General features: G+C 44.6%; 1 protein-coding gene across 1 annotated transcript in view; it reads left to right on the top strand.

Moving 5' to 3' along the window:
• Positions 1–22,656, top strand: part of LOC140917150 (mitofusin-1-like) — an 80,759-nt gene that overhangs the window by 8,223 nt on the left and 49,880 nt on the right. Inside the window, 4 exon segments of the mRNA XM_073359322.1 lie at positions 5,371–5,474; positions 5,476–5,516; positions 8,402–8,523; positions 9,868–10,003. Coding sequence (XP_073215423.1) covers positions 5,371–5,474; positions 5,476–5,516; positions 8,402–8,523; positions 9,868–10,003 — 403 coding nt within the window.

Here is a 22,656-nt window from a genome sequence, read left to right as displayed (position 1 = left end):
ATCTGCCACTCCGCCGTCCCATGTTTCTATTCCTTATGATGCACCCAGCTGACAAATGTTGCCTATAGAGATTATATTACATTCTAAGGGATAGTGAGAAAGGAAGCTGCTTAGGGATCCACCTAAGAACATACCCAAAGGAGTGATTTGTTTGGCAGGTCTGTGGTGCTAATTAAACTCTTATTAAAATGGGGTATGCCATTGATTTCAGTTATAGCAAGACTGAACCATAGATTTATAGTTAGCTTTACATTGTTGAAAGGGTTGAGGGAATGTGCTCTAATTCCAGAAATTCTAAAATTCCTCTCTTCTGTATCTAAATCTTTATTATGGTATATTATAAATAGTCATTTTGAAAACTTCTCACAAACCGTTTCAGATTGCACACTGCCACCCTCATGTTATCTTCCTTATAAATTCATTCCGATTCCATATTTCTGACCTGAACAATATTTAGACGTAGCATGAGAGGAGAGAGAGAGCTTAGATGTGAAAGCTATAAGGGTAAAATAGCCAGCAACTAAATGGTTGACTTTACGTTTCTGTCTGTATTGATTGTAAATTTGTAATGTAAGAAATTGTCCAATGTAAGTTTGTATAAATACAGTTCATGTGTAAAATATTTCTCTGCAGTGGTAAGAATGAGATCCTTGTTACTAGTTCTGCACAAAGTTGTGCAAGATTTACATGCTGAATTTATACAGTTAAAAGATAAAAATTGGCCCTCTTCAACCTACAGAACTTACTTGTCTCAAATACATGTCATTCTAGAAATATTTCTAGAAGTTTTTCTTTAAGTACCATTCCTAAAAAACCAACACCAACTAGCTATTCAGAAGGTATATTTGCATGTATTTAGACACTGAATTCCTTAAATTCACCTTCAAAGTTTGTTAAAATGATACTGATTTCTATTACACATTTATGATTGGATACCCTGTAAAAAAAACAAGTACTCCATAATAAATTTCCCCTTATATACTATTGTTTCAACTATAAATTACAAAATATGCTTGAGAATGCAACTTCTTTTCAAATATCTTGGTAGTGGCAGGGAGTTGGCATACCTAGAAGGAACGTGCTTGGTAACTTGAGTAAAGATAGACATTAATAAATAGTCAGGGTCTCTATGTAGTTTATAACACTGGCTTTGTCTGTGATCACAGATCTTTATTTTTGTTAAAGAATATGATACAGGTTTTAAATCAGGATGCACTGGGATTTTGGGGTGACTTTTTAAATTTACTTTAAAGTCAGATGCCTAACTTGCTTCTGCAGTCTCTGTTAAGAATAAATTGGACCTGTCCTGACTTTATTGTATTAACATGGTTTTATTAGAGTGTATGACAGAAATCCCATTTCATGTTTTAATGGGCTTGCTTAAATCAGTTTCAATACAACAGTGATATTTTTATGGGCTATTGAGGTATTTTGGATACCACTCACCTTGCTGGTAGCGTAAAATGGAGATAAGAATTTGTGCCCGGTTCAGATTTGGGAAATCAGTTTCATCCTTGGAGGTGGAGCTTGGAGGAGAGAATGCCTGTCACTCTCTTTGATTTCATCTTACTGACTCAAAGAATGGCATTGATAAACTCTTGAGGAGAAGCCACTGTGATGTGGGACCTTTCAGGGAATGGGGGAAGGGGTATGTGCGTGTGGTATGTGAAGAGGTGCATAGGATTGCTGGGATGGGGAAGAAATGGGTGCATTTGTACAGAGCAACATTGTATCACCCAGGAAAGATAGTCTAGTGGATGGAGCACTGTAGTGGGACATGGGAGACCTGGGTTTGATAATTCCTGACTCCTGGATGTCCTTTGGCAAGTTACACAGGGCATATCAGGTATCAATTTCTCATTTGTAAAATAGAGATAAAATTTACCTGCCTCACAGAAGTGTTAATGGCCATGAAGCTCTTGGATACTACTGATGAGGATCATATGCATACTAGATAGGCAGATCCAAGCTCCTGTTAGGTGGAAATTTTATAAGCAAGGGAATAAAATAGAGGTAAAAGATTTGACTCTGATCTCAATATTTTTCAGAAGATGAAAGGAAGTTAACACGAACCGGTGATGTGCTATTATAGGTCAACAGGAGCAGAAACTAGGAGAGTTAGTGAGTAGATTTACAGGCTGCAGGAAGAATATGGTGATTGAAGATAGTAAGATAAATAGACTAGTATCTGTAGGGAAGTCAAAAGGCTAAGTAGTATGTTTGCAGCTGTTGGGGAAAGTATTCAAGTTTCCAACTGAAGGGGAATAATATATCTGTAGCTGTTTTATTATGACAGGATAGTTACAGATTGAAAAGGAGCTGTTTGATATATCAAATGCGAAGTGCATTATAAAATGGAAGTCCAGAGTTTTGAAGAAGAGAATAAATTTAGTGTGTGAAGTGACTTTAGTGCTCATGAAAGCTAGCTTAGAGGTCCTGGAGACTGATAGTCCTCGCTACCCCCATGGTCCCACAGTTTACCTCAACCCTGGTCGAGAGAAACCATCTCTAAGAGTGAGACGAGAATTAAGTTCCCATTAGTCTTTGGTGTTTTTGAGGCTGCAAACAAGAGTGCCAAATCCTGTTGTGATTTTTTTTTTTAATGTGGTCACCTGTCTACTAGAGTGACACCTCTAGGACGTGTTTGTGTCTGTGAGTAATGGTATTGCCAAATCAAAACATTCAAAAACCCTCAGTTGAGCTCCCCAAAATTGAGATTGACTTAAAAATAATACATATCTGGTTCTTATCCCCTTCCTTCTGGTCACACACAAGTCGTGTATTCCAACGCCTCAACCAGGAGGGCTAAAAATATTTTTTAAATGAAAGCTCATAACTCCAAGATTGGGGCTTTAAGAAAAACACTAATTATTACAAGACTCTCAATAAAATACATCCCTATTGGCAATATTGCAGTAAACAGTGTATGTTCTCCATGAACACCCTCAGTGCTGGTTGTTTGCATTACAGTCTGTGAGTTGATGTATAGAATGTAAAGACCTGTCAGTGCTCTTTAGTCTTTGAGAAGATTGTTTTTGGGATTTGTCATTCATATGTATGGCTGACTTTGATTAAGTTATGGCTGGTGCTGATAGTATGTAGAATTCCAAAGGGGTGGCTTGTTTTACATGTTTTATTATAGTTCCATTTTAGCTTTCTCTCTAAGATTGCAAGGACTGGGAGTTTGGAAGAGTAGGAGTAGGTGAAATGAAATCTAAACAGCACAAAATTCAGTGATATCTGGATGAAGACTTCTAGTTAGGATATTCAGTTTGTCATTGATACAAGTCCGTTTGAAAGGTGGAAAATAGCAACTTTAAAGGGATTATCGTATTGTCAGCAGGACAGATACGGAACAAATGAAACCAGTATGCTAAGAAAGATGCACAGTGATGTAATTTTTTGAAGATTTGTTTACATTAGTTGTATGGTAATACTAGAGTATAAAACCTGAGGCCTAGTGTACATTAGAAAAGGATTGCTGATATAACTATAACATTCTAGCTATACTGGCAAATCTTCATAGTGTAGATGCAGCGTATACCGGTAAAAGAGTACTTTTGCTGGTATTGCTTATACTATTTTTCCTGAGAAAAAATAAGGTATGCTGGGAAAAGCATTTTTATCCCAGTGTAACTGTGACTGCACTAGAGCTTTTGCTGATATAGAAATGTCACAGGATTTCCCCTACACACACACACGTACATTCCTAACCAACGTCACTGTAGTGAATACGGGTTTCAATCATCTCAGAATTGTAGGAGATAACAAAGCTAAATGTTAGTTATTGAAAATACATGAAGTAAACAATCTTGTGCCACATGAAGTAAATAATTAATGAAGTCATTTTGCTTTTTACTTATTATGATGAAAAAAAATGATTTGTATTACCATGGCACCTAGGAGCTCCAGTTATGGACCAGTAACCCATTGTGCTAGGCACTATACCAACAGAACAAAAAGATGGTCCTTGCCCCAAAGAGTTTACAATCCTTAAGTATTACTCAAGAGACAAGAAGTGGATACAGACAGGCAGACTGGGGAGTACAAGGAATCGATGAGACAATATTGGTCGATAGGATAGGCAATGGTCTCAATGCACCAGTAGGCTTTTGAGTACTGTCTTGCATTTTGCATTATAAATAACACCCCACCATCCCAGACAACATTGTTACAAACACAGTTGCTTGGATTGCATAGTAATTTGGGCTCATTCAAACAAAATGCATTTTAATGCAGCTAAATACAAATGTATACCCCTAGGAACAAGAAATGCAGACTATACCTACAGAATGGGGGACTGTATTTTGGTAGGCAGTGACTGAAAAGGGTTTAGGAATCATAGTGGACAAGCACCTCATCATGAGCTAGTGTGATGCTGTGGCAAAAAGGGCTAATGTGATCACTGGATGTAAAATCAGGGGAGTAATGAGCAGGAAGGAGATTTTACCTCAGCATATGGCATTGGTATGGTCGATAATGGACTACTGCATCCAGTTTTGGTGTCCATATTTTAAAAAGGATGTTGAAAAATTGGAGAGGCTCAAAATAGAAAAGAGCCACAAAAATTATTTGATGGCTGGAAAAAATAACAGTGGGAGATTTAAAGAGCTCAATCAGTTTAATTGATCAAAAAGAAGATTGAGGTGACTTGATTAGTGTATAAGTATCATCCGGGGGAGAAAATACCACGTATGAACAGGACCTTGAATCTAGCAGAGAGAGGCTGCACAAGAACCAATGGCTGGAAGCTGAAGCCAGACATTTATATTAGAAATTAGACATTTTTTTAATAGTGAGGAGGTGATGAATGATTGAAACAAATTACAGAGAGAAATGGTGGATTTGTCATCTTGATATCTTCAGATGCATTTGTGGAAGATGTGCTTTATTCAGACAAGTTATTGGTCTCAGTACAGGGTTAACTGGGTGAAATGTAATGGCCTGTGATATATAGGTGATCATATTAGATCATCTAATTAATGATCTCTTTTTGCCTTAAACTCTATTAATAGTGTTACCAGCTCCCATAATTTCTTCAAGTAAAATGATTTCTTCTGGGGCTGGAGCCAATCTCCTGATGACACCAGAAGGTCCAGCCCTCTCCTGGAGTTCAGTTCTTCCCCAGTCCCCACTTGTCAGGCTCCTGGGGCAGTCAAGAAGATATTTGCGAAGGGCAGCAGGGAGAGGGCGCAACTGACAACATTCTTAAAGGAATGGAGGTGGGAGGGAGCAGAAGAAATCCAATATCTCCAGGACAGGGCAGCTATGTTCTCTCTTTCCACAACCTCCCCCCCCAACCCCCCCCCTTGGCTCCATGTGCAATGGGTCACTCTGCTCTCTCCTTTACTGCCCTCTCCATCTCTGCAGTGTCTGTCCTGGGAAGTGGGGAGGGGATGAAGAACTCCCTGGAGTTATGCACACACTCCAAAGGCCTACGAATAGAGAGAGGAGGATGCTTCTGCAGGCCTTGGGGGGGAGAGGGCAAGGAGAAAGAACCCAAGGTGCTGCATGAGGTGGGGATGAGGTAGAATTTACATGGGGGATTGCATAATTAATTGCTTGGCAGAGGGACTTAGAGGTGGGGAAGAGAGGCAGATTAATTAATCGGAATGTTTCAGAAGAAGCTGGAAGCTTTGCACTGTCAAGCAGGCAGCGAGCGCCAGAATTGCCTGGCTTAATACGTTTGCAAAGGTTGGCAATGCTGTCATATAAACTCAGGGTGGGCTGAGAGGGTTCAAAAAATCAAAAGACAGACCTAAAACAACAATTTTTTAAAAACCACATCTTTTTTTTTTTGGAGTCTGACTGATGAGTGTTGAACTTCTGGGGCTGGCACTACTGCAGTGATGCAGACAACTTATGATCTACAACAGAGGTTCTGAACTGTGGTCCATAGACCACCATTCAGGTGGTCCGCAGATAGTTCCCTCTAAGGTGTGCGCCTGGGCAGCTGAACATGAGAATGAAGGGCCACCTGCCTAATTAGTGGAGCCGCACAGGCGTGGCTCCACTAATTAGGGGCCTGGACCCTGGAGAAGATGCACATGTATGGTGAAGTGGTGGCCTTGGGGGGAATAAGGGTTGGGGGGAGGGGGCAGTGAGGTGAGAAGAGGGGGTGCGGGGAATTTGGGATGTGCAGGGCCAGAGAAAGAGCCGACTTTCCCCAGCCCTAGGGCTGTGGCTGCTGGGGAAAGACAGCCCTCCTTCCCAGCCCCAGGTCCGGGGCTGTCGCAGCAGGGGAGAGAGGGCACATCCATTGTATTAGAAAGGTAAGACTACTGATATTAAAATATGAGATGCGTGCTTTTATTTGTAGAGCAAAAAAAGTTATTTTTTTTATAGAGGGCTCTTATCCAAACCCCTTTATAAGAGTTAGCTAACGGTACAAACAACATTTGGAAAGATCATTCAGTGGTGCGCCAAGACCCTCAGCGATTTGCAAGTGGTCCGCGGGGCCAAAAAAAAGTTTGAGAACCCCGCGTCTAGAATCAAACACCGAGTCTTATTGCAGCATGCAGCGATCGCCCTGGATGTGGTGGTCAGCGGGGGGCTTGGTGTGCAGAGCCATGGCTGGGGGAGGGAGCGAGGTCACTGGAGCTGAGGTAGGGCTGCGGGCTGGGCAAGTCTGTTACCGCCCCAGGGGCCAGCTCGGGTGGCATGGGCCAGACTCTGCTGTGAGAAGGAGGGAGTGATGCAGCCCAGGGGGTGGGAGGGTGAAAGGAGTGTTACGGTGCTAAAACCTCCTCCCCTGGCGGGAGCTAGGTGGAGGGTGGGTCACTAGCCTCCATTTTAAATGAAGAAAGGAGCCTCCATCTCCTTCCGTGACCCTCCGTACAGACGGTGCTGAGGCTTTCTCGGAGGGAGTTTGCCTTCAACAAAGACAGCGACTCCCTTAGGCGTCACTTCCGCTCGTCCTCAGGCCCCCCCCTGCCCTCGTTAAAGATGGCGACCCCGGCCTACCGCGGGGGGCACGCTCAGGGCAGAGGAAGCGGAAGTGATGTCCGCCCCCGCCCCCGCGCACGGGGTGAGGAGCAAGGAGGTGCGGTGGGGCGGCCGCAGCGCGCAGCGGTTGCTGGGTAACGGGGGAGCGAGCGAGCGAGCCCGGGGCGCTGTAAGTGGGCTGCGGGGAGCAGGTGGTGGTAGGGACACGGGGCACCGCGACCTCCCCTCGTGCCCCGCCCGGCAGTGAGCGGCTCTGGCCAGGCGCCGGGCCCCGTGCGCCTTAGGACACCCGCTCCCGCCAGTCGGTCACTTTCCTGTCCGGGGCGGTGGGAACCCCGCCTTTTTCCGCTCTCCCGGTCCTGGGGTCGGCTGCGTCCGTGGCTCCCTGCCCCGGGCTCGTAGCCTGGTGTAACTCGGGGCTAGCAGCGAGCGGATTATTCGTGTCCCGGCTTGTCCCGCTGTGCATTCCCCCTCCACGGGCAGAGGGGAGAAGCTAGTCACTTACCCTGCTGTTTCTAGTCGTTTTCATCAAGTGGCTGCCCTGCCCTTTGCACAGAGCAGCAAACCCTGCAGAGGGAAGTTTAAGTCTACATAGCTGATGACAAAGCAGGAGAAACGTGAGTTTTAAGATCTGCGAAACCTTTCTTTTTTGTTTTTAAGGTCCTAAAACGTCACTGTTGGTTTTTAAACTTTCTGACAGTGGCCCATTAAAGAGACAAGGTGAGCGAGGTATTATCAGTTATTGGCCCATGAATTTATTTATGTTTTTGAGCATAAGGAAAGAAAGGAGCTGGGGAAACGTCTTGAAGATGTGGCCTGATTTTTTTCAGCTCTTTGCTCGTGCAGCCACGTTGCGGGGGGGAAAAGGGGTACAAGATGTTCTGGCATATATGCATCTAGGAGGCTAGGATTGGTGATGAACTAGTGAATCTTTCACTTGTAGGGTTCTAGCTACAAGGCCTCAGAACAAAGTTAAGGTACCGTATTTAAATGCAGTTCCAGCTAAACCTGTTTCTCGATAATCTGGTCGCTGTGGATGTAACCAAACCAGGTGTTTAAAAAAGTGTGTTCTAGCCAGCAACCTGAAATAATTATTTGTTGAGCTGACTGACTATGCTGTACCAAACCAAATCTAATAACTTCTTTCTGGTATGTATGTAAATAAGCTTTTATGTAAACAAATAAAGTAGATTAATGTATGTATTTCTAAGACAGGAGAGAAGATATTTTAGAAATCACAATTTTCTCTTTCTCTTCGTAATCTGCTATTTCTATTGCTGCTAGATTAGAAAGCCTAAAGAACAGTAAAACCGATTTCAACTAACTTTGAAGTTGGTGTATTTGTTTTTAAAACTTATGTTTCACTTACTTTAATTGAGAGGGAACTAGATGTGTTGTTTCCTACTTGTAATTTCTAGAGAGTGTTTCAGTCATTTGTACATAATTTCTCTTACAGTTGCATAATGGCAGAAACTACTGCCTCTCCCCTGAAGCACTTTGTGCTGGCTAAAAAGACAATTACTGCTATCTTTAACCAACTGCTGGAGTATGTCACTGAAGGAGCAAGTTTTGTTGAAGGTTAGTTTTCATCTTCGGGGCAGGGACCTTGTGTCTTTGTACGTGTATAGAAATAGCACAATGGGTCCCTGATCCTTATTGGGTCTTTGGGTACTATGGTAACACATACATTAATTGTAGTTATACATTCTTCAGTGTCAGAGTCTTAGGATATATACAAGTATTGCAAGGGAAGATGGTGTGGTGCATCAAGTTGGGAAACCTAGAGTTTATTCTCTGCTCAGCTTCATTTGTTGTATAATCTTGGAAATGTCACTTAAACCTACACTTTCAAACTTGGATGCCTAGAGACAGGCACCTAAATAAAAGCTGATTTTCAGAACTGTTAAGCACCTGTGGCTTCCATTGACTTTAATTAAACTACTTGTGCTAGCCAACACTGAGGGTATGTCATCACTGTAGAGTTAATCTGGGTTTTTACTCAAGTATTTCCCCTAACCTTCTGCCTGTTCCCACATACGAACTTCTGAGCAGAGTTTGGTGATGTTTGCCGTCTGGGATAGCTGGTTCTTCTAGGGCTGTAGGCAAAAGCCGGAGTAAGGCTTTCACTCGGGCTGGTATCCAGTCAGTTGGCAGTGAGTATGCATGCTAAACCACTTAAAGTGCTGATAATACAGCACTGGAAGACTGGTTTCCCCCCTTATGCCCAGAAAGAGAAGCAAGTTCTTCCACAATTCACTGGGAAAGAATCCTTGCACAGATCAACCTGCTGCAGCACAAAGAACTATGGGATATGCCCCCCGAAAGTCCTAGCAACACATAGGAGTGCGTGTAGCACCAGTATGGACCCAGTAACTCAAGGGTGGCTACTGATAACTGGGCTAGGCTATCCTCGGTGCCAAACACCCAAGTTAACTCTGCAGTGAAGACCTGCTCCAAAATAAATAGTGTTTATGGGATGGGGTTGATTCCTCCTCTTTCTCTGCCCTGCCCACCCCCCGAAGGAGAGGGGATCACAAGGAATGGTCAAAAAAGCAGGAGACAAGTGATACCAATGACTTAGCAAATTTAGTCCAGTGTGTTGCTGTGACTTATTCCAGTTTCTAAATTCTTATGTTTTAGAAAAGAGAGATGCTGCAGGTGTATGACATGCAATTAGCAACTTTGTGTTTCACTAGTGTGACTCAATGTTAAATAAAAAGGAGTACTTGTGGCACCTTAGAGACTAACCAATTTATTTGAGCATGTTAAATGTTAGTGTTAAATGACAATGACTAATATCAGAGATTGTAGATAGCTCTTTGATGGCATATATTAAATAACATAGTGTTGATCCATAGCTAATGCCTTAGAACATAAATTGTTCTCATGATTCCTTTTGTAATAATCTTTTCTTATGTATAGCAACATACAGGAACCCAGAACTTGAATATGTAGCAACTAAAGAAGAACTGGTGAAAATACAGGCATATAAAAACAAATTGGCAGACATCGGTGAGGTGCTTTCACGGAGACACATGAAAGTTGCATTTTTTGGCAGGTAATGAACTTAATTACCAAAATAAATTGGATTTTCTATTTCAAGATTTAGTGTTTATCTCTTCAAGTTATATGCGCTTGGATTTTGCATAACCCCTTGTAATGATTTGTTCCCAATATAATCACAGAAATGTAAGACTGGAAGGAACCTTGATAGGTCGTCTAGTGAGTCCCCTGCACTGAGGCAGGACAAAGTAATATCTAGATCATCCCTGACAGCTGTTTGTCGAACTTACTCTTAAAAACCTCAAGTGACACAGATTCCACAACCTCCCTAGGTAATTTTGTTCCACTGCTTAACTACCTTTACAGTTAGGAATTTTTTCTCCTGATGTCTAACCTAAATCTCTTTATTGCAAGTTAAGCCCATTACTTCTTGTCCTGTCCTTATTGGTTAAGGAGAACAATTTATCACTCTCTCTTTTTATAACCATCTTTTACATACTGGAAGACTGTTGTCATGTCCCCTGCTCCTCCTTCTCTTCTCCAGGTTAAACTGGTTTTGTTTTTTCTATCCTTCCTTGTAGATCATGTTTTCTAGACTTTAATAATTTTTACTGCTGTTCTCTGGACTTCCTCCTGTTTGTTCATGTCTTTCCTGAAGTGTGGAGCCCAGAACTGGATACAGTGTTCCAGTTGAGGCCTTCTAAGTGCTAAGTAGAATGAAAGAATTACTTCTCATGTCTTGCTCATAACAATCCTGCTGACACATTCCAAAATGATGTTTGCTTTTTTGGTCATAGTGTAATATTATTGACTCATTTAGTTTGTGATCCAGTATAACCCTAGATCGTTTTCTTCAGTACTACTTCCTAGGCATTCATTTTTCATTTTGTATTTGTGCAATTGATTGTTCCTTCCTAAGTGTAGCACTTTGCATTTGTCCTTATTTAATTACATCCCATTTCTCCACTTTGTTACGAATTCTGATCCTGTCCTCCACAGCACTTGTAACCTCTCTAAGCTTGATATTGTCTGCAGATTTTATAAATGTACTCCTATGCTGTTATCCAAATAATTTTATGACGATGTTGAATAGAACCGGACTCAGGACAGATCCTTTTGAGATCTCACTTGATATGCCTTTTCAGCTTGACTGTGAACCATTGATAACTACTCTGAGTATAGTTTTCCAGCCAGTTGTGCACCCACCTTAGAGTAGTTCCTCTAGGCCAGGGGGGTCTCTCAACAAATTTTTTGGTGGCCTCATAGTGCGGCCACCAACTCTTGCTGGTGGCCGCTCTGACCATTTTTCCTAAAATACTTAATAAACTTTAGGAAAAACAAATAAATATGCGCATATATATATATATATATATATATATATGTCCAAATCCTTGTAATTTATTTATGTAGGGTTTTTTTCAGACTCAGTAATTTATAGTTGTCTTTATTCTTTACAGGAGCTAAACAGACTAGAAACACAAAAAGGCACTTTGCATGTTCTTGTATTTTTTTGTTTCTTTTTCTTTTTTCAGTTGCGCTTCCCCACCCCACCCCTGCAAGACTTGCCAGCTAGTAAGTCTTCTGCTGTGAAAAGTGATATTTGTATGTTTGTTAATATCACTTCTCACAGCAGACTTACTCGGCCTCAGCAAGCCCTGGGACAAATTAAGCCCTGGATGGGGAGGTGGGCAGGGAGGCAGTGGGGCCCAGGTACGATGGCAGGGGTAGCAAGTCTGGGTCCGGATCCTGGAACCAGAGCCTGCCAGCCCAAAGCCCTGTGGCCGAAGCCTGCCTGCCTGCCTCCCCTACCCCTGGGAAAGTGGGGAATTCACTAGTTGCCTGCACCTCAAGTGTGTGTGTGTCTGGAGGGAGGCAGGGCCCAGCCACTGCTGGCAGCCCAGCGAGAGGGGCCGCTGCTTTGCGTCCTGGCTCCCCTCCCCCGCAATCACAGCCCAGTGGCTGTGGCTGCGGCTACAAGAAAAGGCCATGGTGGCCACATTTGAGAAACACTGTTCTGGGCTATATTGTTTGATACTGTTTCACGTGACCATTCCATAAACAAAGGACTTACTAAGGTTGAGATACATCACATCTACTGCTTTCCCCCAACCACAAGGCTTGTTACCCTGTTAAGGCAGGATATTCAGTTGGTTTGATATTTGTTCTTGACAAATCCTTGTTGACTGTTACTTAACATCTTCTAGGTGCTTACAAATTAATTATTTAATTAGTTGCTCCATTATCTTTCTGGGTTCCAAAGTTAAGTTGACTGTCTATAATTCTCTGGGCAGTCCTTAGTCCCCTTTTTATAGATAGGTACTATGTTTGCCCTACCCTGTCCTGTCCTCCAGGTTCTCTCCTGTCCTCCATGAGTTCTCAAAGATAATTGCTAATGGCTCAGAGATCTTAGCCAGTTCCTTAAGTGTTCTACAATGTATTTCGTCAGGTCCTGCCAATTTGAAGATCTCTAACTTGTCTAAGGCCATGTCTACACTAGACACCTTACAGAGGCATAGCTCCTGTTGACATAATTAAACCACCCCCATCGAGCGGCGTAGCAATATTGTCGGGAATGAGTCTGCTGCCGGCACAGAGCTATCTATACCGACACTTCTGGTAGTGTCACGTATGTTGCTTAGAGGGGTGGGGGTGGGGGTTTAACACCCCTGAGTGACATAAGTTATACCAACAAAAGTGCTAGTGTATACATAGCCTAAGTAATTCTTAACTTGTTGTTTCACTATTATAGCCTCAGATCCTATTCCATTTCCACTGATAGTCACTATGTGAGTAGTCTGATCAGTTCTAACCTTCTTGGTGAAGACTAAAACAAAAAAGGCATTTAACATAGGCATTAATGTAATATAATTACACACTTGTCTATTCACTGTTGCATCTTCCTTTGATTCCATCCTACTCTATAACTGCAGCTTAATTATGTACATAATGTCACATGCTTTCCACTGGCAAAATTCAATGGAATGATTAATTATTTCCGTGAAACTTTTCATAGTGTGATTCTTCTGTGTAGCGCCATTGTTTAACTGAAGAGTATCTTTGAGATTGCCACCATCCTCTTCCCACAGTTCTGCTTTAACTTCGTGGTGTTCTTGTTTGTTTAATTTCCTCACACTTTTAAGGATTCTAGTTTGTGTTGAATGTTGATGACCCCGAAAAACAAAGAAAAGTTTGATTGCCTGTGTTTCCATACATAAGCAACTGAGAGAAATCAGCAGAAAATGGGGGGATATCTTGAAAATAAAGTTTCAAGATTGTGGAAAGACTAACTAGTGTGAAGTTAGTCATGATTATTTGTTACAACACTATATGCTATGTGATTTACAAACAAGTATGAATATTTGGGATCATGTGAAATTCATAGTTAACTCTCACTTAATTTGGAAGAATGCTGGTTACAAATCTTGGTTGCAGAACGTCTTCCCCATTTAGGTAACATTCCCAAAATATTGGAAGAAAATGCTCTTTTAGTACTCTTCTTCTGTTCTAAAAATAACATTTTCAAGTGTTGGGAAATAATAATAATGAGCAGTTAGTGATCATCTGAGTTTTACTTTTTTAATACATACTGCAGTAGGCAGGTAACTGCAACAACAGACTCTGTACGTATTGATTTGAAATAGTTCAATTCCTCAGCTTAACATACTGAGGAAAATATTAAACATTTTAAGGGATACTTTCAGGTATTTAAGTACAAATGTTGGTTATGTTAGTAGGGATTGGGGGTGGGTTTGAAAAACTTAATATTAATAGAAAACTTGTAATGACTTTAAAAAAAAAAACTTTCACTGAAAATTTTATTTGGATTGAAGCATTCCCATTCAATGTTAGTAAGCCAAATTTTGCAACTTCATGTCAGTGCATGACTACTAGAAACTGGATTTGAGCGGATATGAAGATGAAGTTCATAAGACTTATTTTCACTGTATGCTGTGAGTGAAATGTAGAACAGTAAGTCACTATAAATGGTGAAGAGCAAGCTTAAGGTCCTGATCCCTGCAGATGCTTAGCTTTGTTTATATGAGTAGTTCTTATGAAGCACATGGGATTTACTCATGGGTAAAGTGAAGTATATGTGTAAGACTTTCTGAAATTCAGTCTTATCTGCATTTGGAATACTTAACTGACTAGGTAGAAAAAAATAGCTTTTTCAAAGTATTGAAATTTCACAGAATTACAACTTGAAGAAACCTATAGGTATGGTGCCTGACAGAAAGTTGCCATTGCAAAGGGCTGAAGGGGTTACGGCATGGGGAGCGACAAGCTGGTGAAAATTCGACTTTAGTGCTGTATTTTGAATGAATTATGTTGGCAAATAGGCGTGTTCTAATAAATTTTCAGACTACTGTCTATTGAGTGTTAAACCACTCTTTAAGGTATGATAGCTAAAAGAAACTGATTATCATGAGTGTCTACACAGGATTCCTTCTGTTGCTTAATAGTTAAGCCCCAATTCCTTATGAGTGATGAGTGGAAGGCTAGCGTAAAGTAGGACATAGCTGAGAATGCGTTTTGAATCCCTTTAGTATACTGAGTTAACAAACAGACCTGTTAGCCAAGTTTACTAAGGGCTTGGCTACACTCTACATTTTATAGTGCTCTAATTTGGTGGCTCAAGGGGGTGAAAAATCACCCCAAGCGCAGCAAATCAGAGCGCTTTAAAGCGCTAGTGTAAACAGGCTCAGAGCGCTTGAAGCTAATCCCCTCGTGGAGGTGGATTACCAGGAGCGCTGGGAGCGAGCTCTCCCAGCGCTCGCGCGCAACCATACTCACACTTCAAAGCGCTGCTATGGGAGCGCTCCTCTGACAGCGCTTTGAAGTTTCTAGTGTAGCCAGGCCCTAAATGTCTGTGTTACGTCTTTCATCCAAAATAGGATTAGAGCTAAATTCCGTCATCTAACAAAGAGGAATTTTGTATTAAAATAAACTGAGATTACTGTTAGAGAAATGCATTTTACAATTTAAAAAAGAAAAGACAAGTTAGATCTTCCACATTTTATTGTGGAAGCCATCCTCCAGTTGAGAAGGTTATCTGAATGCATCCAATGAAGTGAGCTGTAGCTCATGAAAGCTTATGCTCAAATAAATTTGTTAGTCTCTAAGGTGCCACAAGTACTCCTTTTCTTTTTGCGAATACAGACTAACACGGCTGTTACTCTGAAACCTTACCTTAAAGAGATCTGAGTGGTCATATTTGACTGAGAGACTTTACCTTGGAATGAAAATAATTTTTGAAAAGTAGCTGAATTTATTATTATTGTCAATTTATTTTTATTAGGGTAGTGCCTAGACGTCTGTCAGGATTAGGGTGCCATTGTGATAGGCACACAACAAACACAGAGTAAAAGGTGGTCTCTGTCTTGAAGTCTAGGGCCAGGATTACACTAAAACTTTTGCTGGTATAGTAATGTTGGTTAAGGTTGTGACTTTTTGTGTGTGAGAGGGGTGGGTGTCTTTTTTTTTTTCCTGACAAAAGTCCTATTGTAGATTCAGTTATACCAAAATATAAGTACTTTTGCCAATGTGGTTTATTTTGCGGGCCACACCAGTATATGCAGTATACTGTCACACACCAGTATACTGTCAAAAGGGCTTTTTTGTTGGTATAAGCTATATCTACACTAGGATGGTTTGCCAGTTGTTACGAACTATTCCAGTTAGGACACGTACGGTTCGTTTCTAGGCTGAGGCAACCAAATGAAGACAGACTGCAGAGTGTCTCAAAGTTTGTAGGTTTATTACGCTCGGGCATGGTACTGCTCCGTTAAACAGAACGGGACCCCGATTACAGGTTACACAAAGATTATATACTGTTGGCAAAACATCCTGCCTGTGTGCCTCGGGGAGACTAAACCAATAAACGGGGCTTCTCCTTACCTATCACCAATCCCCTGCAGCCACGTTCCCCCTGCAAAAACGCTGAAGCGGCAACTATTTCATGCATGTTGTCTGGTTCCTGTCTCCTTTGTTTCCCTTATCTTGAAACTGTCCAGCTGTCCACCTTGGTATGTGATGTGCTCGCTTCTAGTTAGTGGCCAACAGGAAACCCAAAATGGAGTCACATGTGCTAACTAAGTTGATTTCCCCTAACAGTCCCTTCTTTTCTTATGTACGTCAGTAAACTATACCGGGGCAGAATAACCTCGATGCAAGATTAAAATTTGCCGGCAGCACATACTACAGCATTGTAGGCATACAAAGAATAATACAAAAACAGAAACAGCCGTAAGAATGAGGTACAAAATACGCCTTCCCCAAGCCCCCAAGTCTGGAAGCCAGGAGGTGAGCCGGCTCCAGGCTCATGGAATCTGGTTCTGGTTTCGGCAAGGGTGACACAATGAAGCGAGGTGACCTGCTGCATAAGGGTGTGGATATCGGTTTCCACCCTGCAGTGTTGATTCACAAAGACACAAAAGCTTGAGTTAACAAGAGCACAAACTGCCTTCCCCCCCCCCCCCATTTGCAAGGAGATAATCCAAGGCTAAGCGGTTCTGCCGTGTGGTCTGAGATAACTGAGTCACCTCGATTTGAAGGGTAGATAAAGCGTTTGCTGTGGCATTTGCCATTAATTCTAAGGCTACAGAAATATTAACTATAGCCTTTTCTAATTCACTCACCCCCACCCAGGGCAAAAACCAACGAACAAAGGAGTGAAAGCCTGTAGGCCGTTCAGAGAGAGGGTTTAATGGGACATTTCGTCGGTTCCTCCATACCAGGTTCTGAATTTCCCCGTGGGCCAGGGTCTGGTGTACTGCAACAGCGGGTACTATGGCTCCTAAGGTGCATGTACCACACCAACCTGCTGGGAGGACCTTATAAGCCGTGTGGTTGCACAACCAGAACCAGCCTGATCCCTCAGGGACTGGCCACGGCGCCCTGGAATACTTGAGTGAACTTGCCGCGCTAGAGCTAATGTGGGTGGTATCATTGCACCCTACACAGTTACCCACAAAAACGGTATTTTTGAAATTTTTACGTCATGACACACACAAAGCATAACTACCCTGGGCCACCATATCAATAGACCAAGTTTGGATTGTAACATTCCAGATAAATGGAGCGTTTGTCCATAATCCGGCCTGGAGGGTTCGGTTGAGCGGGATAGGCACCCCTACCAATGGGATTCCCTGACCTATGTAGGTGGGGGTATGACTACAGACCCAACACTGCGTTCGGTTAACCCCCGGTGCTATAGCATGGGTTAAATCCAGGAAGCTGTTGCCTTCCCATCCGTGTACCAAACTCGGGAATAGAGAGGGGATTCCACAGGCCACCCATACCAGTATTTGCATCTTCCCGTATACCACGCAAAAAACAGGACAACAAATATAAGTCCAGGTAACAAGAAAACAAGGAGTCCTGATGGAGTCTCGAGATCCCAATAGTTGGGGAGTTCAGCCCAGGGACTGCCAGTGGTGTTCATTCCCAGGGCAGCTCGTCGGGCCCAGGCGGGGGTCCCTGCTCCAACTTAGCGTAGCTCTGATGGATCCAGGAACTTCTACCTGCAACTTTTAAAGCAGAATAAGTACATAACAGAACCTGGTACGGCCCCCTCCCATCGGGGTTCCAAGGGGTCTGTATGGGGGAATTTTTTTACCACCACCTAATCCCCTGGTTTGAAGGGATGAACCTATAACCCCAATGGCGCGGTTTGAAACAATTGAGCCGCAGACTGGTTGTTACTGAGCTCTATTTGTAATCTGGCTACATACCTGGCCAAGGTCTCATCTCCATCCAAGAGGCTAGTGTGAGCGGGAACATAGGTTCCCGGAATCAAAGTCGGCCTCCCAAACAATACCTCGAATGGGGACAAGCCCAGGGGCATGCGTGGGGCCCACCTTATGTGCCACAGGACTATGGGCAAAACCTCTGGCCACTTCAGTCCAGTCTCTTTGCAAAACTTTACTACCATCGTCTTCATGCGCTCCACCAGCCCTGCCAACTGGGGGTGGTAAGGGGTGTGGAGTTGTTGCGCAATCCCCAGGCACCGGTACAGCTCCTCTAAAATCTTTGCAGTGAAGTGTGATCCTTGGTCCGAGTCGATGACTTCAGGGACTCCAAATCTGGGCACAATGTCTTTCAGCAGAAATTTTAGCACAGATCTGGCATCTGCTTTTCTGGTTGGTATTGCTTCGGGCCATCCGGAAAGTTGATCTCCTATTAAAAGGAGGTGGCGAAACCCCGAGCTTTTAGGCATTTCTGCATAGTCTATCTGTAATTGCTGAAATGGGAAGTTAGCCCAAGGTCTCCCCTGCCCTAGTGTTGGCATTGAGCTGAGACCGAGCAGAGAAGGCCAGGCAAGTAGAGCAGGAGCCAAGAACTTGCTTCACCACCGGATAGACATGAGGAGCTGCCCAACCTTTAAGAATAGCAGCTGCAGTGGCCTGAATGCCGGCATGACCCAAAGAATGAAAATAGTGGGTGGCCGAGAGCAGATAGCAACGGGGGAGAATACGTTTGTTCCCGATTCGCCAAACCTTATCGACGCTTTCAGAGCCTTCCCAACGTTTCCAGTCCTGGAGCTCGTCAGGCGGCACATCAGCATACAAGTGTGTCCAGTCCGTCGGCGGGAAGGACGTATCCAGAAGAAGAGTTGCTGACACCGGGAGGGGCTGAAGGGCAGCAGTCTTTGCAGCCGCATCAGCCAAGGCATTACCTTGAGAGACAGGATTCTCAGACTGCTGGTGAGCATAACAGTGGACAACAGCCAGTTCGAGAGGACCTTGAATGGCTCCCAACAGTGCAGAGATTAAAGGGCCATTTGCAATCTTAGTGCCTTAGAAACCCTCGCTGTTTCCAGAGCTGGCCCGTAGCATGGCAAATCCTGAAGACATATCTAGAGTCTGTATAAACAGTAACAGATTTCCCAACAGACAACAAGCAAGCCCTAGTAAGAGCGTGCAATTCCGCACCCTGAGCACTAAAGGAAGGTGGAAGGGGGGCTGCTTCTACAACAGTTGTCTGAGTAGTGACGGAATAGCCGGATACCCGCTTGGCCTCCAAATAGGAGGAGCCATCGGTAAAAAGGGACAGGTCCAGGTTTTTCAGAGGGAGGTCGCGTAAATCCAGGCGAGGCTTACCGCTGTCAGCAATGACGTCCATACATACATGGTGAGGCGTGCCATCCTCCAGGAGGGGTGTCAGTGTAGCAGGGTTGAGGACATTGCAGCGGCAAAGGGTGATGATGTCAGCGGCCAGCAGAATCTGCTTATATTTGTGTGCCCACTGCGGAGTCATCGCCTGCATTGTATGCTGTTTTAAGAGAACCTCAACCTTGTGGGAGACCCAGTCAAAGGATGCTAGAGAACAATAGGGCGTGACCGTTCCACCATAAGGGTGCAGCGGCAATGGACTACACACAGGAGACTGATCCCTGAATGACAGGGTCTAACTGTACCGAATAGTAAGCTATGGGGCGTGGGCGATCCCCTAGGTACTGCAATAGGACACTGCTGGCCACTCCCCGCTGCTCGTGACTGAAGAGAAAAAATGGTTTACTGTAATCCTGGAGTCCCAAGGCAGGTGCAGAGATCACGGCTTTCTTTGTGGACGCAAAAGCGGCTTCCATCTCCGGGGTCCAGAGAACAGGATCAGGGTTAGAAGTTGTGGTGGCCTGGACTAACTGTTTCACCAATTCCCCGAAGGCCACTATCCAGGGTTGGCAGAACCCTGCAGCCCCCAGGAAAGCCCGCAACTGCTTTTTTGTAGTCGGGCACGGGTAATCCTGGATTGCCTGCACCCTATCAGGGGAGAGTAAACGCTCTCCAGGCCGAATCACAAAACCTAAATAGATCACCTGGGTTCGGCACAGCTGCAGCTTGGATGGACATGCACGGTGGCCCTTATTAACTAATGCAGTAAGCAGAGTAACAGAATCAGCTAAACATGCATTATAGTTAGAGCTAGGAATCAACAAATCATCCACATATATTGGACTAGAACAGAGGAGCTGGGCAAAACAGTGGGGGAGCCTGAGAACCCTTGGGGAAGGTGCGTCCAGGTTAGCTGCTGACCCCCCCCAAGTGAACGCAAACAGATATTGTGAGTTGGGGTGCAAAGGAATACTGAAAAATGCAACACACAAGTCTACAACCGTGAAACAAGTAGCCGACTGGGGAATCCGTGTCAGGATAGTACTCAGATCAGGGACCACTGGGTGGGGGGTTATGACATAACTATTTATTGCACGCAGATCTTGAATGAAGCGATAAACTGGGCGCCCATCCGGGCCCGGTTTTGGCTTTTTCACGGGAAGGATAGGAGTATTACAAGGAGAACTGCACGGAACCAAGACCTCCTGGGTTAAGTAGCTAGAGATAAGAAAGGAAATACCTTCCTCCGCCTCCTTCGGCAAGGGAGGATATTGTTTTACAGAGGGAGGCGGCCCATCCCTCACCTGCAGACTGACTGGAGTGGCTGATTTAAGGAGGCCTACATCGGTGGAACTCATGCTCCACAAATTGGGTGAAACGCTGGACAATTCTGTGGGGAGATGGGGAATTGGGGTAACCGACGCCATAAGAGAAGCAACCGCCGAGTCCGGGACGGACATGCGAACCCCCTTGGGGGCACAATATATGTGGGCTCCCAGCTTGCTAAGCACGTTCTGCCCAAGAAAGTTTAGCGGGGCCTTCTGGCATAACAACAAATCTATATGACAACTTTAAAGAACCCAGCTCCACAGGGATGGGGCAGGATAGGGGAGCCGGGCATGGCTTGCCCTCAATACCCTGCACCCAGACCTAGATATTAGAAAGAGAGCCCGGAACAAAAGTTAAAGTGGAAAGGGTGGCTCCGATATCCACCAAAAAGGGCACAGACCGTTCCCCGATTTTCAAGCAAATTTGCGACTGCAATCCAAGATCCCATTCCAACTCTCCCACGGCTCCCAAAATCTCCGCCTCTAGTCACTGGGGATTGGCAAAGTCCTGGGGAGCGTTAGGGGGAAAGGAGGAACCGGTCTCCAGCTGATCCTGCCAAGGAGCCCCTCGTGGAAGCAGGGGGCATTCCCTCTTCCAGTGCCCCGGTAGCTTACAATAATTACAGTTCCCGTTCCTTGTTCCACCCCAGCCTCCTCCCCATCCTGTCCCACATCCGCATCCCCTCCCCCTTGTATTCCCGTGTCCCTGCCAGTGCTGATTCCCCAAGGGAACCTGCAATGCGGCTGCCAACGTACTTCCTCCTTCTTTTGCTTACGTTTTTCCTTCGCTTTCTTCCCTACCATAAAACACAAAAGTGGCCATGCGAACTACTTCGCTTAGGGGTTTCCCTGGCCAGTCGGGAACATGTTTAGTTAAATACTTCTTTATGTCCGGTGCCGCTTGATCGACAAAGTAAGAGACCATCGTCGTGCGGCTAACCTGAGCTTCTGGCTCCACCCCCCCCCCCATACATTCTAACCCGCTTAAACAAGTGGGCCAAAAATGCAGACAGATACTTGTTTAGGTCTTGCTGGCACTCTCTAATTTTTGACCAATTTGCCGTCTTACTACCTGCCCTACGGATGCTCTCCAGGAGCCCTTCCCGGGCAGCTGAGAGGCTGGCCTGGCCACTGAGGTCGTTAGGATTCCAACCTGGATCGGCTTCGGGCCAAGAGGTGCAATTCTCAGCGTCCCCCGCCCAACGCCGATTAGCGTCTAGAATAGAATACCTCTCGTCAGGGGTAAATAGGGTTTGAAAAATAGCCTGGACGTCTGCCCAGTTAGGGTTAAATGCCATAAAGACTGAACGGATAGTCTGTAGGACTCTTTCCAGATCGTCACGCAACCTCAGCATCTGTGACTGCCAGGTTACCAGGTCCCCAGGGCCAAAAGGGCGATGGACCGTGACCATAGTGACACGGTCATTGCTTGTTGCAACGGGCTGTTGTATCAGGGGCGCTTGAAGCACTACAGGGGGTAGGGTTAGAGACGGGTATAGAGGGGCAACAGGAGGAGGAGTAGGGGGAGGAGACTGAGGAGGGAAAGCAGCATAGGGCGGAGCGGAACCCGCAAGCGGCATGCAAACCTTAGATCTGGTACCAGAGCCCAAAGTCGAGGGGCGCCCCTTATCTCGGGCGTATGCCCAATTATCCCATACATACCAATAATCCATTTGAGCTGAATGCTTGTCTTCCAGCTGTTGTCTAAGGCAGGTTAATTCATCCTGTCCAAAAGTTTCATCGGGTGGCCATCCAAAGGGCGTCTGAATAGTCAGCGCTGGCCACTCGACTTTACACAAAATTATAGCTCTCCTTTTACCTAACCCATGGGTGCCAGAAATATTTTTCCAATTCTCGAGACTCTCAGCCAAAGGGGTTCCCCTGCTCACACGCTGCCCAGAGCCCATTCTAGGGCTACCAAAAGAACTCCTAATGTGCCACCTTATCACCTAAACGACGTCCCACGCTCCCGTTCCTCGGAGTTCTCGAAGGTGAACTCACCCAGTGCCGGCTGGAGTTGTCCGAGGGAAGGAGTGCGGTTTCGCTTACAAGGGTGAGCCTAGAGTCCTTTCGTGGTCGCCAAAACTGTTACGAATTATTCCAGTTAGGACACGTACGGTTCGTTTCTAGGCTGAGGCAACCAAATGGAGACAGACTGCAGAGTGTCTCAAAGTTTGTAGGTTTATTACGCTCGAGCGTGGTACCGCTCTGTTAAGCAGAACGGGACCCCGATTACCGGTTACACAAAGATTATATACTGTTGGCAAAAC

Source organism: Lepidochelys kempii, chromosome 9 (genome assembly GCF_965140265.1).
Source record: "Lepidochelys kempii isolate rLepKem1 chromosome 9, rLepKem1.hap2, whole genome shotgun sequence".
NCBI classification, from domain to species: Eukaryota; Metazoa; Chordata; order Testudines; family Cheloniidae; genus Lepidochelys; species Lepidochelys kempii.
Note: the sequence above shows the minus strand (reverse complement) of the source record. Positions and strands in the feature narration are given on the sequence as shown.